The sequence below is a fragment of the Garra rufa genome, chromosome 3, assembly GCF_049309525.1.
Source record: "Garra rufa chromosome 3, GarRuf1.0, whole genome shotgun sequence".
Taxonomy (NCBI): domain Eukaryota; kingdom Metazoa; phylum Chordata; class Actinopteri; order Cypriniformes; family Cyprinidae; genus Garra; species Garra rufa.
In genome coordinates this window covers 30,830,244-30,850,644 of record NC_133363.1, presented here as the reverse complement: position 1 = coordinate 30,850,644, position 20,401 = coordinate 30,830,244, and the positions used below count along the sequence as shown (strand labels likewise).

At 37.5% G+C, this 20,401-nt stretch overlaps 1 protein-coding gene across 1 annotated transcript in view; it reads left to right on the top strand.

Moving 5' to 3' along the window:
• The first annotated feature begins 1,718 nt into the window (after nt 1-1,718).
• Nucleotides 1,719-20,401, top strand: part of LOC141331546 (VPS10 domain-containing receptor SorCS2-like) — a 173,225-nt gene continuing 154,542 nt past the window's right edge. Inside the window, exons 1-2 of the mRNA XM_073836601.1 lie at nt 1,719-1,763; nt 3,732-3,799. Coding sequence (XP_073692702.1) covers nt 1,719-1,763; nt 3,732-3,799 — 113 coding nt within the window. The remainder of the gene's footprint in view (nt 1,764-3,731; nt 3,800-20,401) is intronic.

The following is a 20,401-nucleotide window of genomic DNA, read 5'->3' as shown; positions in this document are numbered from 1 at the left end:
AAAGTCAAATATTTATTTAGGAGCCTTATGGTGCGTTCACACCAGACGCGACTTGCGCGGAAAAAACGCGCTATTCGCGCGTAGTTGAACGCTTGAACATTTGAGTTTACTCGCGCCATTCGCGCGGTAAAATTCGCGTCATTCGCGTGTGACATTTTCTTCACAACAGATGCGAATTCGCATCATGGGAGGGGCTTCTGCCACTCGTCAGCGGGAAAGTAGTTGTAAAATAGGTGAATGAGCTCAATTTGCCAGCTTTAGCTTGCTTGTAGTCTCAATATGTATATACATGTAGGTCAAATTGAGTAAAGAACGTTTTTTAAAACTAACCAGATTGTCCGACCTCTTCACTCACTTTCTTCCAAGCAAGATCCTTTTTATTCCTGTTTCTACAAAAGTACAAAGATGTATCGTACAGCTCCGAGTAACCACAGACAGCAACGGTGATTTTGTCCTCCATTGTTGTCTCGGATTTCTGCCTCCGTCACTGCTAGAGCAAGCTCCTGATTGGTTAACGCGGCGCAGATTTTCGCCAAAGTTCAGATTTTTGAACTCGCGCGGCTATCGCTTGAAACGCTCAATGCGCGCCGCTTCATTCGCGCTATTCGCGCGTTTCGCGCCGCCTCATTCGTGCGTTTCGCGCCGTAGGATGGCTATTCGCGTCTTTGCATTGACTTAACATGTAAATCACTCGTGCTTGCCGCTTCATTCGCGTCCGGTGTGAACGCACCTTTAAACCTTTCCAACGATATATAGTTTGTCATTATTAGATTAGGATTTATTTGTAAAATGGTGAAGTAAACTTGGGCATCCCACTGAGTGGACGGTGATGTTGATAGGCTAGTGTTTCTAGCTAAGAATCTTTAAATCGCTTTACTCTGACACCTTTGTATGTTTATTTTTTAATGTTTAGTGGTGATTTTTTTGTTTACATTAATACATTATTTTTCATTACATTTCTTTCATTACGTTTATTTAGTCTTATTTCACTGCTATTTTACTGCTGTTTGATAACCTAATGTTCAGGGGTAAATCTTTAAAATAAAAAAGTTCTCCAGAATCGTGAGAGAATTGTGATCTTTATTCTGATAAAAAAAAATTGTGATTCTCATTTTATTCAGAATCGTGCAGCTCTAGGTCTTATCTAGCAAAACGATTAAAAAAAAATATATATATATTTATATACTTTTTAACCACAAATGCTCATTTTACTTCTATCACTCAATGTTCAGAGAAGCTGAACTATAGTAAAAAAAATAAAGAATTTATAAGAGCAAAACATTTTTGACCTAGAAAACGGCTTTTCAAATGACTTTTTTGTAAGTAAGAAATAAAGAATTATATTGAATCCTTGAGATAACAATGAATTAAATAAATCTGGCTTGAATGCAGTCCAGTTTTTACAGTACAGTATATTGACGTGACTGCATAAATAACTTTTTTTTGGTTTAAGTTTTTGTACAGTTCGATTTGCCATGAATCACCGGTAAAGCCTAAAACAGTATTTCGGCCATACACAACTCTTTTTTGCTCACACCGTTCTAACCTTTAGCGCCTCTGTCGTCTGCAGAGGGAGGGACAAGCTCAGGCCAATAACCCTCTCAGCCGATCCCCCAAGCAAAGCCCAAGGCTGGCCTGGTCCACACGCTTCCTGCCACATTCCAATACTGACCTGTCAATCACCCCGCCACGGCCCTGAATCTCTCTGACCCTTTTTCATGGCGATGCTTTTCCGCTGGGCTTTGCTGTCAGAGACCCAGTGTGTGAGGCAGCAGAGAAAGATAAAGGAGGCATACAGACACAAGTCATCCCCCTTCACTCACACTCTACTGATTTGTTACTGCAAACTCAAGCGTCCTACTAACATGAATAAAAGATAGAAGAGACTTTAAAGATACACCTCACCCTGGCTTTTACACCTCAACCAGATAGACCAGAGGAAGGCTTCATTTTGCGTATATGTGTGCTCTCTATTCGTCGTGTGTTTTATATCTTAAGGCGTAAAAAAAAACATTTACCCTCCATTGCACAAACACAGTAAGTCCTGGGATTGAAAGAGATATTGGGTTTCATTGTGAAAATACTTCAAGGCAAGTAGAATCACATTGCAGAAAGAATCTTGTGGTGGAGCTACAAGTGATTTCATCATCTGTATTGTGTTAATTTAAAGCAATTACTGGCAGCCTAATCAACAAGGTAGCTGCTGATTTTAAGCATTGGTCTTACTAAAATGCCACAATACAGTGAAATGCATACACAAGGGTCCAACATAAATTCTAATTAAGATGTTACTGTGTGCATTTTCAGATCTATTATAGCTGGCTATCATACCTGTTTGGATTAAAATACACCTAACTGCAACTGATTGAAGAAACATTGAAGAAAGCTACTGAAGAAAGCTATGTGTTGCTTGTTGATGCTTGTCGCCCCACTTGCATATTACATGTGTGATTTTTATTGTTTTATGAGGGAAATTAAAAAGCAATTAATTGCACAGAAAATTTAATCTAAATTTAAATTTAATCTGATCTTCATCACCAGTTGGCTTTTTAGTTATGAATGACTTATTTTGTTTTATTAGATACAGGTTGTAAAACTGCTAACCTCTTTTAGATAATGTTTCAGTGTATTGGGCTTCATCTTAAATGTGACATATCATGAAAATCTGACTTTTTCAATGTCTAAGGGCTGTAATTGGGTCCCCGGTTCAACTACCAACCCCAAAAACATAAAAAAAGAACAACCTAGTAATTTTTTTTGGTAAGCCTTTCTCTGCAAGCTTGTGAAAAAACAAGCCACTAAGATTTCGCTCCCCCATGACTTGAAAAGAGGATCTTATTATAATATTACCGCCCCTTAATCTGCACATGTTTTTAACATAAACTTGTGTGTATTTGACAGTTTATACGCAATAAGACATGAAAGAGAACTTTTAGTACTCACATGCTGTATGACAGCCACTTTCTTTGCATGTGCTTTAGATGTGTGCGCTCAGAAAACAGCATGTTTCTGCTTCTAGGCATTGAAATGAAATATTTAAATTCTGTGGGGTATTTTGAGCTGAAACTTCACAGACACATTCTAGGGACACCTGAGATGTATATTACGGGGCATAACAGGTCTCCTGTACGTTTTACATTCCTTTTTGATGTCCAAGTGTTTAAATCTGTAGCATTAACAGCTTCTATCAGCCTTTTCATACTGCCAACTCCCTGCTGCCAGCTGAAGAAAGTAACTTGGCTTCATGCTATGCTCATCAATACTATAGCAACTGCTTGCAGTGCAGTCAGTCCTAAAGATTTTCTAAAGTCTTAAAGAAAAAGAGTAACGGAGCAGTTATTAGCAGAAGCTAGGAAGATGTTGTCCGTGAAGTGGTTGCGGTTTGAGGGATCTGTCAAATGAGGTTAGCATATGCTGTTTTTAACACCACAAACACATCATGCTGCTATGTAAGTCTGAGGAGCTAGACACTTGCATTGATGTCTCTCTGCTGTATTTACACTTTTTCTCAGTAAATTCAGTTTCTCACGGACTGAAAAGCAAAATGTTTGATATTAGATCCTATAAGAGAAAGGTGGATTGAATGTTCTTAATGTGTTCGAATTTCTGTCTCACACACATTTTCAAAGTTATTTTTGGACACCACTGTATTTTTTTAGTAGAATTGTAAATAATACGTACATATAATTCTTTTCATTCAGTGTTTAATAACACTTTTTTTCTCTTCATAGGTCATCCTCATTCTCACTAAATATTACCATGCAGACTCCAACAAAGTTCTTGAGAGTTCCCTTTGGAGGTAAGTGACAGAAGATGTTTTTCCCTTTCAGGTCAAATAGTTTCAAATGCTTAAAACCTACAGACTCGGAGACAAAAAAAAAAAATGATTTCAGTCGCAATAGGAACAATTTTTGTAACGGTGGGTTGGGGGGAAAATTTCCCTTGTGGCACTTTTTCAGATGACAACAGTCAATTTGTAATTCAAATGATTTTCCCCCTGAGATTCCCCTTGAGAGTTTTTTCAAGCTTTTCTATTGATTTATTTTATGCCGATTTAAGATTTCTCATGGAAAATATTAAATGCTATAGCTTCATTCAGATCAAGCTTTTCAACCTCTTCAACCGTGTGTGTGAATTTTGAGACTTTTTACAGTTTGCGCTGCTTAATGCAAAACAATTAGTTTTAAAGTAAAATATTATGGTTATTCAACATGACAAAACCACAATATGCACAGTATATACAGCGAATATTAAAATAAACTTAAAATATATACGTTTTGCTTTTTTTTAATTTGTGGAACTTCTTTAGACCGTAGACTACTCAGACTACTCAAAATACCCAATTAGCTATGTAAATATGTGGGTTTCAAAAATATAAAAGATGGTTTCATATACAAGGTTTAAGCCTAGTCCCAGACTAAAATGCATGTCTGGGCTGTTTTAACTGAAAGAAACTTGCACTGACTGATCTTAAAATATGTCAGTTTCATTGTTTTGTCTCAAGATGCACATCAATGGTGTTTATAAAAGCTACTTAAATGTCCGAATTGAACTATGGCCCTGCCTGTGAAACCGGGCCCTAGTATGCTAATTAGATTTAAATTTGTATTTTTTTGTATCTACTTTTGGTCCTGTTCCAACTATGGAGTATTACTAGATAATACTAGTAGATTACTCATGTTTTAAAAGAGCAAGTGCTTTATTGACTTACATGGCTGTTTTAATCAGATGATACCATTTTAAATGGTTACATATGAGATTAAATAGTTATAGATATTGAAATACAGTATGAATTATGAAACCGAAAGAACATGCATATGGAAGTACCTGAGTGAGACAGAAACGCAAGAAAAGATAGAATATGCAGCATAATGGGCCATTCACACAGAACGCATTTTGGACTTGGGCAATAGAAAAGGAAGAAAACTCAAGGTCTTGAGATGCATTTGTTCAAAAGCTGAACTTACTTGAAATACTGCAAAAGACGCTGGCGCAACATCCAAACACGTCCATCTAGCATGTGTTTACATTGTTTAGAAAAACAATAGAGAACTAGCATAATAGAATGGAAAATTATATTCTGTGTGAACAGCTCCTGAAGCTCTAAGGAGAGAAAGAGATGCCAGTGAGAGCTGGAATCTAACCTGATGGCCTTTAACACTGTTGTCCAGGAAGACAGAGCTCAGGTAAAGAGAAGGAGCATAAGGCAAGAGTAGAATCCAAGAGCAGATGCCAGTGAAAAGAGAGTGAATGTATATGACTGAGGTCTTCCTTTAGTCAGTTCAAAACATTTAAACTGACCATTCGCAGATCACTTTCTCTATCTCTGGACTAAGAAAAATGTCCCTTATGGAAAGAAAACCGGGTTGTAAAATGAAAATAAAGTTCCTTTGTTCAAACCGTGCAGTTTCGCCATCTAAGAAGCAGAAGTTAATGTAGAGAGCATAGCAAGCACATCATTTCGAAATTACCATTGTTTATGCCCGGATCTGTCTCTTGTGTTGGTTTCTGCAGTCCTCTTGGGTGTGCTAAGAGAGTCTAGTGCCTTTGCAGTGAACTTAGAGATGACTTAATTAGGACTGCTGAGGGCTTTTTTGGACCATGTGCTAATTGCCTCACACTATCCACTATTAGCAACTAACCCTGACCGTTTAATGACTGCCAGCCAGGTCTTTGTTTGTTTTGTTTTGTTTGGGGCTTTGTGAACCTTTCTGGGTTAGGCAAGTTAGGCTTAATCACCAGTCTATCGTGAGAGAAACGTTTTTTTTTATGTTGTGGGGTTTAAAGATTGAGGCCACTGAAGTGTGAAAAGAAGATGGAGCTAAAAATATAGTGCCGCATATGGAATAATTGATGCCATGTTTGTTCCAATGCTCTCATTAGCCTGTCTGTCTGAGGTTGATACGAGGGTGGCATTAATTTTACATTGGGGCTCAGAATATATCAGTTGCACAGCTGCCTAATGACCAGGTGGAATGCTAAACACTGTCTTTTTCCCAGCTAGAGCTTCAGCATTTAACGGACCCCATGTTACATGCAGGCAAACATAGAAATGTGGACTAGCAGAGCTGAAGAGAGGGTATGTTTTGAAAGAAAGGACACAAGACTGTACTTGACATGTGTTTGGGCAGGTAGGGTACCGTTGTGGCCATCTGGATATTTCTTTATGGCAGGAAGGCAAATTTATAGTGCAGTGCTTTCTTCTACATTCAGTTCATGGTGACAGTACTTCAAACAGCTTCATGCTCTTTTTCATTCAGTCATAAGGATATCATATTACTTATCCTACCTATCGAGGGCTGTATTTGTCTTGAAAAAGCGCACTCGAGATGCCTTACGTTAGCACATGGTGCTTGTCCGGAACAGTTGGTGAGAACGGCCGCTCCGCTCTCATGCCTCTCATGCAGAAAAATGTTTCACTAACACAGATGGCTTTCCAAAAAAAAATCAATGTTCTAGAATAAATGAATCGAATTAGTAAAATTTTCTCTTACTTTATTCATGATATTCATAGAGCCGCTGAATCTCAGACTTCAAAGACCGGTCCGTCATTAACCAGACAGACAGTCTTTCTCTACAAGTCATTCAATGAATTATGTAGAGTCTTCCGTGTTGATGTTTTAATTGTTGTTGTTCAACTCATAAATTATGCACTGACATTATGATGGAGCGGTCTGAATTCAGAGACACAGGGAGCAGATAAATCAAATTAAACTGGAGATTTAAGTTCGGCTCGGGCCATGAGGCTTTTCATTTGTCGGGTTAACTTTGAACACTGACTGCATCATGATGGAAAAGTGTGTGAAATTATTTTGGTAGTTTAGTAAGGAAGTAGCTAAAGGAGGAAAACCAAATCAAATTTTAAATAAACTGATAATAAGTCATATCTATAACTTTGCTGAGAAACTGCCAAATAAAGATTTGTTATATTTGGGGCTGTCACGATTCCTTGATTTAGTTTGATTTCTCAATTTGAAAAATTCCTTGATTGCATTTAGCCTCTTAAATATGTATAGATGCCCCATTCGACCATTCCAGGCCCGTAGACGCGTCTGTCATCTTGTAACGGTCAACTTAAAGGGTTACTCCACCCCAAAATGAAAATTTAGTCATTAATCACTTACTCGTTCCAAACCCGTAAAAGCTTTGTTTGTCTTCGGAGCACAATTTAAGATATTTTGGATGAAAACCAGGAGCTTTGTGGCTGTCCCATTGACTGTCAAGTAAATAACACTGTCAAGTGCCAAGAAAAGTATGAAAGACGTCGACAAAATAGTCCATCTGCCATCAGTAGTTCAACCATAATTTAAAAAAGCTACGAGAATACTTTTCGTACGCAAAGAAAACAAAAATAACAATTTGTCTCCTCCGTGTCACCGTAGCTCCATGTTGGAGAGTATCCACTGGATGCAAATAGCGTACGCTGTAATGTGTCAGCCGCAACACACTGATGTTTTCTACATTTATTTACGCTTTGATTCGAACAAAAACAGCGCATGCGTGTGACGCAGCTGTCAGGGGATACTCTCTAAAATGACGAATTGTTGAATAAAGTCGTTATTTCTGTTTTCTTTAGGTACAAAAAGTATTCTTGTAGCATCGTAAAATTATGGTTGAAGCACTGATGGCAGATGGACTATTTTGACAAAGTCTTTCATACTTTTCTTATCCCATGAGATGAGACGAGACACGGAACTGGGTCCACGAGAACGATTTTTTCTAACTTTTTTAAAGAAATCCTCAATGATAAAATATATAGGGAAAGATTGTATTTAAATATTGTTTAATCAATATTACATAAGGATTAGATCATGCAGTAAAGTGTAAAAACAATTGCCATACTGTTGGTGCCCTCTGCAGTCATTTGTTGTTTTGCTTAATGTACGTTAGCTCTATTTTTTTATAATAGAGGGTTTGCACTAATGTCACGATTTGGTTGATGCGCGGCCATATTGGTCATACTCTGATGTAAACAACAGTATGAATTGCATGCTCAGTGAACTACTCAATACGTTTTGTCTGCTAATTTATGCTGTCTAAACCATTAGAAAAAACATGTGGAAGCTGCTAAATCATATGGAGAAGGACTTAGTAAGTTGCAAAAGGTGCAATATTTTTACAAACTAAATGGTAATGATATGTACGAGCAGTATTAATTAGGATATTAGCCTAATATTTCACCTACCTGACCAGAAATGATAAGAACAAACATGAATGTTGTCAAAATTCTTGCCCTGGAAATCCTGGTATAGTTTGGCCAACCACAAATGCCTTTTGTTCCTCAAACGCTTTTTTGCACTGTTTTCCTTGATTTGTTATAACTTTTGGCAGTCTATAGTACTCCAAATGTTTTTCCCAGTCCGACCAATTAGTACAGCCCAAAACATGACAATAATTGACCATTTTCAGAAGCAGTAATCAGCTACATATACAAGTTTTGTATATCGGTTTGATCGCTCTATTTTTATTAATACAAAAATAAAAAAGATCTGATGATTCATCAGAAAAATCAACCGGTTACTCGATTACCAAAATAATTGTTAGTGACAACCCTTGTTACATTATTATGGCAGATGATTAAATCTTTGAATAGATCATCACCTTACAAAAAGTGCATTTAGTTTTCAATATGTGTTTTTTTGTAACATTAATCATAAAGGCATGGAGTAGCCAAGAATGAAAGTTTTATTTATTTTTTTATTTTGGCATGAGGTTGAGTAAATTATGTCAAAAGTTTCATTTTTGGCAGAACTGTACTGTATTCCACCCAAGCTAAACTTTCTTGTATTTTGTCCTTGTCATTTTTGTATTCTGTCTGAGGTATTTTTTAATGATCAGTCTGCATGTTCTTGCAAAAACACAAAGGTGCTACTTCAAGCTTAAATTGCTCTGATGGCAGAAAAATCCCCTTTTGTGGAATTTATGTGTTGGGGGCATGATTAATGGCATAGTTTTATCACATTATTTTTTTGGAATAATTAATCACACTGCATTCAGCAGACAGCACTAGTTTCAAGATATATTCACGATACGTGATTGTCCCCTGAATGTTTATAGCCATTAGAAAGTCTGGGGTTCCTTCATAGTGTAAGTATAATGAAGGTGTAGAATCTGGGCGATCAAGATACATAAAAAGAAATACATCAAAGCTGATTCAAAGACACCTAGTGGTACCTTAATAATTCATGATAGCGCTAGCAGTTAGCACTAGCCCTGGCAGACTTTACACACCTGAAAAATATACTCATTAAATGTACTCCATTAAACTTCACATATGTATGATGCCGTACTCTGTACTGCTAAGACCAGGACATACAGGAAGGTTATTGTGGACGAACTGACAGAAGGAGTGAGGCAAGCAACTGTTCACACTGCATAGTGACACTTCATTTTGCTGATGTCGTCTTTTCATTTTGTTACCAATCCTCTATAGTATCTTTAACGTGAGCTTTTATTTTTAACTCACTCCGTTTGTTTCTACACTACTGCTCTTTATTTGTTGTTATTGACCTTTATGTCAGTAGAGAGAGGACGAGAACACAGCAAGTCTCAGTGATCAATGAAAATGTGATTATGTGTGTGTGTGTTTCCTCTGAGGTCTTGGTTTAATTCCCTATAGAGCAAAAGAGATATTTATGACAGCGGTGAACAACTTCTGAGGTTCTTTGCTTGAAAATGCATGTTTCAGTGTCAGTGATCTCAGATTTACCCTATTTTTTTTCCGAATCAACCACAGTCTTTCTGCATATGTTATTAATTTATATCTAAATTATGCCAGTCTGAAGTGGGAAAACTACTCTCTTTTGAACTTGATTTAAGTACGGAGTCAGCAGCTAAACAAGCGTTTCTGAAACAGCAGCCCAAGGCTGGCAAGCTCTGACTTGTTTCCTAATTTCAACCATTTAGCATTGATGGTGTTTCATCTCTGCCTGCACTTTCACCAGTGCACATGTATGAGCTGCTAATAGTGAAATATTGCATACTTTTGCACTGTTAAAGAGTTAGTTCACCCAAAAATGAAAATTGGCCCATTATTTACTCACCCTCAAGGCATCCTAGGAGTACATGACTTTCTTATTTCAGACGAATCCAATTGGAGTTTTATTAAAAATTGTCCTGGCTCTTTCAAGCTTTATAATGGCAGTGGGTGGGTGTTTCTGTTCAACAGTCCAAAAGAAGTCAAATAAAGTGCATCTATCCATAATAAAAAGTACCTCACACGGCTCCCTGAGGTGAATAAAGGCCTCCTTTAGTGAATCAATGCATTTTTGTACAAAAAGTATTCACAATGTAATAATCACTTTACTCTAGCTTGCGCTAACTGTCATTCCGGGTGGAATACATAGGACGTATAAGTTCGCTCAGAAGTGACGAACATGAAAGTGGAGAGGAGAGAGCACAACAAAACACCAGTCATGAATTAGAAGTACAAAACGAGGATTTGTAATGGAAAACATTCTGAGGATTTCGATAAAAGCCAAGAAGAGACTGGTTTTCCATTGCTAAAGTTTTGAAACTTTTCTCCTGTAAACAAACAAATGGTTTTCGTGTGCGTGCACACACACACAGCAGTGAACACACACACGGAGCAGTGGGCAGCCATTGCTGCGGCGCCCGGGGAGCAGTTGGGGTTCGGTGCCTTGCTCAAGGGACTCACCTCAGTCGTGGTATTGAGGGTGGAGAGAGTGCTGGTTATTCACTCCCCCACCTAAAATCCCTGCTGGACCTGAGACTCGAACCCGCAACCTTTGGGTTACAAGTCCGACTCTCTAACCATTAGGCCACGGCTGCCCCAAATTTGGAGATATAAAATTTGTTCTCAGAATTGAACAAATAAGCACTGATCATTTCAGTGGTGTGCTCTTTGGCAGCAGACAGTCTAATAAGCTCTTAGTACTCGGCTGTTTGGAGCACATCTCTCTACTTTTTAGTGCCAGCAATCAATTTATGTGATCCGAATGCTGAATTCACCAATTGCAATGTCAGCATTGGTACGTTTGTTTGGTGTTGCAGTGAGGTAATTCACCTTATCTTCAATTATAGATGTAAGAGGACAGCTAATAAAAAGAGATCTCTCTGGAATCCTTTCATATGTTTGCAAAAGGTCGCCCAAGGTTGGTAAATGGTCTGATTTACACTTTTGACTTTATGAAAGTGTTTGCAGTTTAGTGTACTATATGCAATAGACATTTAGCATTTGGAGTGGCCGGTCTGTGCGCATGACATCTGATGCTGAGAGTAATATCTCATTAATTTTAACAGTACAAAAACACATTTGGGTCATTCCGTGTCAACTCAACCAGACGTCCTTGGCTCAGATTTTTGGTTTTGTAAATATTTTTTCTGGTGAAAGAAATATATAAATGAAGAAGAAAAACAAAGCATTAAATGTCACAGATGTATATTTACTGAGTAATTCAGTTTTGTAGAGGAGGGTCAAAATGACATATTCAGAGCCAATTTTCAAATGAGTTCAGAAAGATGGCAGCATCGTGATGTTGTTTTCACACAGAGATTGGTAGGTCTTTTAGTAAAATCAGTTGACTTTAGCAATCTTTGTTGCATTATGTGTCAATGGTAACTATTCAAAAATGGGGATATAGCACTTTTCAAACCTTTTCTCCAAAGTTTGCATGTCTGTAACTTAAGTAGTATTAAACATATCTTAATACCCTTTTAGATATACTGTACACTGCCAGTCAAAAGTTTTTGAACAGTAGGATTTTACTTTATTTTCTCTTTTGCTCACCATTCATTTGATTAAAATTACAACAGAAACATTAATACTGGGAATTTTTTTACAGCTTTCTATCTGAATATATTTTAAAATGTAATTTATTCCTGTGATCAAAGCTAAATTTTCAGCATCATTACTCCAGTCTTCAGTGTCACATGATCCTTCAGAAATCTTTCTAATATGCTGATTTGCTGTTCAAGAAACATTTTTAAATTATTGTTAATATTTAAAACAGTTGAGTACATTTTTTAATGATTCTCTGATGAATAGAAAGATCCAAAGATCAGCAATTATCTGAAAAAAAGCTGTTGTAACACTATACACTATACCATTCAAAAGCTTGGAGTCAGTATACAGTCGTGGCCAAAAGTTTTGAGAATGACACAAATATTAGTTTTCACAAAGTTTGCTGCTCAACTGCTTTTAGATCTTTGTTTCAGTTGTTTCTGTGATGTACTGAAATATAATTACAAGCACTTCATACGTTTCAAAGGCTTTTATCGACAATTACATGACATTTATGCAAAGAGTCAGTATTTGCAGTGTTGGCCCTTCTTTTTCAGGACCTCTGCAATTCGACTGGACATGCTCTCAATCAACTTCTGGGCCAAATCCTGACTGATAGCAACCCATTCTTTCATAATCACTTCTTGGAGTTTGTCAGAATTAGTGGGTTTTTGTTTGTCCACCCGCCTCTTGAGGATTGACCACAAGTTCTCAATGGGATTAAGATCTGGGGAGTTTCCAGGCCATGGACCCAAAATTTCAACGTTTTGGTCCCCGAGCCACTTAGTTATCACTTTTGCCTTATGGCACGGTGCTCCATCGTGCTGGAAAATGCATTGTTCTTCACCAAACTGTTGTTGGATTGTTGGAAGAAGTTGCTGTTGGAGGGTGTTTTGGTACCATTCTTTATTCATGGCTGTGTTTTTGGGCAAAATTGTGAGAGAACCCACTCCCTTGGATGAGAAGCAACCCCACACATGAATGGTCTCAGGTTGCTTTACTGTTGGCATGACACAGGACTGATGGTAGCGCTCACCTTTTCTTCTCCGGACAAGCCTTTTTCCAGATGCCCCAAACAATCGGAAAGAGGCTTCATCGGAGAATATGACTTTGCCCCAGTCCTCAGCAGTCCATTCGCCATACTTTTTGCAGAAGATCAATCTGTCCCTGATGTTTTTTTGGAGAGAAGTGGCTTCTTTGCTGCCATCTTCCAAAAGTCTTGGCCTAACTGTGCGTGCAGATGCGCTCACACCTGCCTGCTGCCATTCCTGAGCAAGCTCTGCACTGGTGGCACTCCGATCCCGCAGCTGAATCCTCTTTAGGAGACCATCCTGGCACTTGCTGGACTTTCTTGGACGCCCTGAAGCCTTCTTAACAATGCAGTGGAAAGTTTTTTTCGGGATTAAGTTCATTTTCATGGCAAAGAAGGACTATGCAATTCATCTGATCAGTCTTCATAACATTCTGGAGTATATGCAAATTGCTATTATAAAATCTTAAGCAGCAACTTTTCCAATTTCCAATATTTATGTAATTCTCAAAACATTTGGCCACGGCTGTATATTTTTTGCTTTTGGGCAAGAAATAGAAATTCTTACTTTTATGTCGCAAGGATGCTTTAAATTCACCAAAAGTGACGATAAAGGCATTTATAATGTTACAAAAGATTTCTATTTCAGATAAATGCTGTTCTTCTGAACTTTCTATTCGAAACCTGAAAAACATCTATTTTATTCTATAGCTGTTTTCAACATAATAAAAAAAGTAAAAAAAAAATTGAGCAGCAGATCAAATATCAAATATTAGAATATTAAAATGATTTCTGAAGGATCATGTGACTGGAATAATGATGCTAAAAATTCAGCTTTGAAATCACAGGAATAAATTACATTTTAAAGTAGATTCAAATATAAAACAGTTATGTTAAATATAAAAAAATTCATTATGGCTCCAGAGGTAAATTGTTAAGCATTTTTAGTGGTCGAAATCAAATGTGGGTCACTTTGCATACAGGTTATGCTTCTTTTCTTTTAAAGAGGAATGTCTGTAGAACAAATAATGTTGAAACTAGAAATTTATCTTGTTTATTTCTGTCAAAACATTGTTTTTGGAATCTTCATTTTCAATTTAAAAATCTCAAAGCAGCTCTGTATGCAGATTGTTGAAAAATACCTATTTCAGTGGTTGAAAACCACACGTTGGTCACTTTGTATACAGCTGATACATATTTTATTTTAAGAAAAATGTCTGAAGAATAAATAACGTTGAAACTTGCATAGAACATACCAGGGTGCCATAAATATTCTTTATTTATAAGTTTGAGTGTCTGTAACTCAAGAAGTTATCTTAAAAGTGTTTTAGCTTCCAAAGAAACTTCCTAAGAAAATCCCTAATTTATGTTACATTCCCACAGGATCATAAAATATTTGTATGTCCTGATAAAATTCAGTTTTGTTCACACACAGTTCAGTTAGTTTCAGTAGTGATGATTGCGTTATATAACTATATAAATATTCAGTACCTAATACGTGCCGTATTAACAAAACCTAACTAGACTAGTTGTTTCAGTCTGAAATTCTCAATCTTTAATAGTTATTCACAGGTATTGTGAAAACAGAAATTGCTTTTTTCTTTATTGCTTCATGCAGATAATATTCAAGCTGATTTGGTAAGCTGTTTATGAATAGTGCAATTTAACAGGTCAACTGACTACATGGCTCTGTTAAACGGAATGTAAGATGCCTGATTTGAAAACCCCCTGTTGTTTAGTATAGTTTATGATGATAAGAATTTTAAGCACTGCTTCAAAATATTAATAAATTTGTTTTCTATAAACCTTGTAAAAGAACCACTGGAGCTTTTTTTTACTGATTGCATTTTTTCCCTGATGTATACAAATGACCACTTCTCAGAGTCTCTTTAGCAAACTCCCAGTCGCGCTGAAGCTGATTGTGCAGTTTTGAGAGCAGAGACGCAGGCGGCATGAATACATTCTGATGTGTTTATCTGGAGTGCACCACAAATAACAGGAGTGTGCGCGCGGAGAACAGACAGGGAGCTGTTGTGCATGTAGACGCAGGAGTACACCCACATTCACACGCTGGAAGCGGAGCAGCACTTCCAATCACACCTTTCAAATGCATTTTGTGTTTCACACTCTCTCACACATACTCACACATGTCTTGTGCAGATGGGATTTATAATTCATGTGTTCTTCACACATCTTTTGAACTGCTGAAGAAGGATCGCCAAGAGACATTCCCCCCCATCATGCCTCACTAACACACACACACACACACACACACACACACACACATAATTCTCAAGGCGATTCACTCCTCCATAATACATGAAGAGATTCTCCAGCATCCCATCAACCCCCACCCCTCTGACCCCCTGTGCCTCCGACAAGTGTAATTAAGGGTCCTTGGGGGAGGAAGAGGGAGCGAAATGAAATCACTTCAGGCGATGCCTCCCGGGCCACCAGTCAGCACTGTCTTTTTTAAGAGACTTTAGAAACTGATGTTAGTATCTCAATATCCCAGCTGTTCATGTCTTTGCTTTGTTCTTTTTTTCTTCTATTTATTTCTACCTTTGTTCTACTTGCATTTATCACAGCTGCTGCTTCTCTCCATCTCTCTATATCTTTGTTCATCCAGTCACCCGTCTTTCAGCCCACGCAGAATCAGCACAGAAAGCTCTGCAGATTTGCACAGAATAGGAACGCCTGTCATTCACAGAGTTCTACACATCTTCCCGCCTTTTCCATATTTGTTTATTAAATATTTTGGCTTTTTTGATTTTTAGCTAAGAGTGTTATACTGTCATGTCAGCTTAACACATTTTACCATGAGGATTTAATGCAATGGTGAAAAAGTCAGCAACAGATTCTGTGTGTTGAAAGAAGTCTTCTAAGCTCAACAAGGTTGCATTTCTTTATTCAAAACCACAGTAGAAACAGAATTATTGTAAGATATTACAATTTAAAATTACTTTTTCTATTTGATTATATTATAAAATGTAATTTATTTCTGTAATGGCAAAGCTGAATTTTCAGGATCAAACATTTTATTTTAATGACACAAATTCAAGTCAAAAGTTTACATACACCTTGCAGAATCTGCAAAATTATTTTACCAAAATAAAAGAGATCATACAAAATGCATGTTATTTTTATTTAGTACTGACCTGAATAAGATATTTCACATAAAACGACGTTGACATATAGTCCACAAGAGAAAATAACAGTTGAATTTATAAAATGACCCTGTTCAAAAGGTTACATACACTTGATTCTTAATATTGTGTTGTTACCTTTTTTTATTTTGTTTTGTTAGTATTTTTGTGTATTTGAACCCTTTCCAACAATGACTGTATGATTTTGAGACCCATCTTTTCACACTGAGGACAACTACTACAGAAGGTTCAAATGCTCACTGATGCTTCAGAAAAAAACATGATGCATTAAGAAAACTTTTTCAATTTGAAAATCATGGTACATTTAAATTGTGTTGTCTTCTAGGGAACATGTAAGTATCTTCTGTAGTTTCTGAAGGGCAGTACTAAATGAAAAAGATATAATATTTAGGCAAAATAAGAAAAATGTACACATCTGTTCAAAAGCTCTTTAATGCATAGTTTTTCCTTCTGGAGCATCAGTGAGCGTTTGAACCTTCTGTAATAGTTGCATATGAATCCCTCAGTTGTCCTCAGTGTGAAAAGATGGATCTCAAAATCATACAGTCATTGTTGGAAAGTGTTCAAATTAAGGGTGGGCATAGATTATTTTTTTAATCTAGATTAATCTATATTAATCTTGGAATTAATCTAGATTAATCTAGATTAAAATGGCTAATTTGAATTCTGCTGAAGGTATTCAGAATATGTGTGCTACCCAAATAATGACTAAAAGTACGTCTTCGAGAACGGGCCAGGTGGCGCGCATTAGATCAGGCGCTCATCTCCTGTTTCCAAAATGCATCACAAACTGCTTGACAATTGCATTTACAACATAATTACTTATACAAACTTGTGTAACCAAGTACTTCTGTGCAAAAGGCTGCACGACGTGCGCGTTGCCGTTAAATACACAGACGCGCACGGGCATGGATTTCTGCGTGCATAGTCTTACATTAAAGGGATAGTTCACCCAAAAATGAAAATTTTATGTTTATCTGCTTACCCCCAATGCATCCAAGATGTAGGTGACTTTGTTTCCTCAGAAAAACACAAACGAAGATTTTTAATGAAAACCGGTGCAGTCTGCCAGCCTTATCATGGACATGGATGGGCACCAGACCTTTAAAAGTAAACAAAAACATGCACAGACAAATCCAAATTACACCCTGCGGCTCGTGACGATACATTGATGTCTTAAGACACGAAACGATCGGTTTTTGCGAGAAACTGAACAGTATTTATATCATTTTTTACCTTTGATACACAGCCACGTCCATCTGTCAGGAGCACGAGTTTGGCATCAGTCACGTCATATGTGCACGCGCTTCTGGCGTAGAATACGCAAACGCCGTAAGGAGAAATCAGTGAAAAGTCCCGGATGAATTTGCGCAAACGTAATCTTTTAGCTTTAAATCGGTTTAAACAATCAGGATACGCGCAAGTAATTACCATTTTGAATAGCCGCTATACCCACAATCTCTGTGCACTGTGTAAACAATGAGTGTCGTATACATGCGAGCCGCAGGGTGTAATTTGGATTTGTCTGTGCATGTTTTTGTTTACTTTTAAAGGTTTGGTGCCCATCCATCTCTATTATTTGGCTGGCAGACTGCACCGGTTTTCATTAAAAATCTTCGTTTGTGTTTTTCTGAGGAAACAAAGTCACCTACATCTTGGATGCATTGGGGGTAAGCAGATAAACATCAAATTTTCATTTTTGGGTGAACTATCCCTTTAAACTGCGTTGCTTTTAGAAGCGTCAATTCAGTTGTTGCATATAGTTTAATGTCTTTATTTTGGGATTATCAAAGTAAATTATAACTCACGTGCCCCAGTAAAAAGGGTCTAGCAACGCACCTGCCCTGAAGCGGCTTCATAGCTGCATCCATGTTTGCACGTCTCATTTGATGTGGTAATTTCACAGAAGTTGAAGACTCGTTCTCGCCCCCTACAGTGCAATTCGACTAGGTATACGTCATCCGCGCTAAAATATCAAGGTGAAAGTCATCATATCTTGCGTAGTTTAGACCCAGCTCCCAACCCAACTTTCAGAATAGATTAACGGCGATATTTTTTTTATCGCCCGATAAGAGTCTCACGTTAACGCAGCACGTTAACGCCGATAACGGCCCACCACTAGTTCAAATACACAAGAATGCTGAAAAACAACAACAACAAAAAAAGCAAAGAATCTGTGGGACCTGAAGGATTGTTTTGAAGAACAGTGGGCAGTTTAACTGTTCAGGACAAACAAGGGACTCCTGAACAACTATCAAAATAAATAAAAAATCAGCTGTGAATCATTCAGGTAACAACACTGTACTGAGAATCAAGTGTATGTAAACCTTTGAACAGGCTTATTTTTATAAATTCAACTATTATTTTCTCCTGTGGACTATATGTAAATGTCTTTTATGTGAAATGTCTTATTCAGGTCAGTACTAAATAAAAAATAACATGCATTTTGTATGCTCCCTCGTACTTTGGTAAATTAATTAACATTTTGCAGATTCTCCAATCAACTGTACACCTAACAGTACTCAGTAAAGAACGGGGTTGTCTCATCATCATAAAGGGTTATATTTGGGGGTCCGTATCAAAAAGTTTAAAAACCCTTGTGTTAAGTTACAGTCCTGTAAATTTTTCTGTCATGCCTTGTTGCATGTTTCTCCATGATTGAGATTTCCTCTACTTCAGTCTGTAAACTGCACTCTTCTGCAAGAATCTTCCTCTTTTCCCTTCCCCAGGCTCTGAGTTGTTAAATAGTTAATCCGTGCTCTGGCTCTTCTCCTGCATGTATATTGTAATGTTATGGGTCCTGTTCACCACATTGGTGTTTCTTTAGATTCTAGGAGAAAAATAAGATCTGTAAGAATAACATAAGCTATTCTGTGACTGTAGGGGTGTTTTTTTAAACCCCTCTGAGGACCTGAACCAAAGACCTCGAGCCAGAGACCTTCTGTGTTTCTGTCTTTCTCACTCTCGCACATGCACACATGAAAAGGAGAAAACATGCAGAAAGCTGGAAAATACGGCTTAGCGGAAAAGGAGAGAATAGTCCAGGGAGGCAAAATATGCAAGTTGCAGTTTTCCACAGATCATCCTAGAGAGTCTTTTTATTTTCAGAATCGAAATGTTAGTGAACTGACATGCTTTCTAGCAAGTTATATCCAAGGTTCCCATGCCTATGTGGTTGTGAGTGTGTGTTATAAGAGCTAAAAGCGGCAGTAATGAGTGAAGGTGATGATGGTGCCGTTCACAGCGACTCTATTTACACTTTAGAACTGCTAATGATGATAATGAAGGGAAAGAAACAGACACAAACAGAGAGAAAAATACTCATGCGCATGTACATGGTCTTTCAGTATACCTTTGTATGATACTGAATGTCATATGTATGAACAGACTTTGCTATGATTTGAGCAGTATACTTATGTTTTGGCAATACACCTTTGAGCTCTGAGAAAGACTTGATGTAGAGAATTGGTCAGCAAGATATTGAGTAAATCAGGCATACACAGCTAACTGGAAAGACTGTTATTCAACAGCTAGTCCCCAGCTGGTTTCTTGCACATTTCAAGTGGCTTTGCATTTCGTACATCAAGGCTGCTGACTCATAAATACTTTCATCCACTCGGCTGTTTCTGTGGCAGTGAAAACTACAGGGTGTGAGATATGATAGACAGGCACAGAGAGTCTGATAGATTGTTGTGTGAGACAAAGAGAGACACTCATGATCTGATCTGCTGAAATGTCAGCTGAATTACTGTTTGGTGTATTGGTGTGAATCAGATTTTGAAATTATTATTTTTTATCAGTACTTGCCACCTCAAATAGATCTTTAGTGGCAATTTAATCTTAGTGGTATAATTTCCTACTGTATGAAGACATGCAGTGTGCTATTTACATGTAATTTGAGTCTCAGGTGTCCCAAAAATGTGTCTGTGCAGTTCCAGCTCAAAATACACCACAGATACACACACTGTTTTTCTGCATTGCTCTTTAAATGCAAATGAGCTGCTGTTCCCCTCCCCTTTTACAGAATAGGGCTGTGCCTTTACAGCTCACACCTCAGATACTCTGCCAAAAAACATCTGTTTGGTTTTGATTATCATGTCTATCGCTTTGAAATCATGTGTTTTAAACTTCGGATATATAGTTTTCTGAGCGCAAACATATAAAGCACACGCACAGAAAGCGGCTGTCACACGGCATGTGAGTACTAAACTAAGTTCTCTTTTATGTTTTATTGCGCTTAAATTGTCAAATACACACACGTTTATGTTAAAAAACACACATGAGTTACAAAAACAGTCGGCTAAGTCTGTGAAGGTAAACAGCTGGGAAAGAAATATGTTTATATTAGATCTGTGTGGCAACAGCATAATATACAGTAAATAAATCCACTGCTCTCTTGTCTCCTCTGAGGCTGGGACTCTAAATAGTGTTCTGTGCTCGTCTGTGTAGCCAAAGACAGAA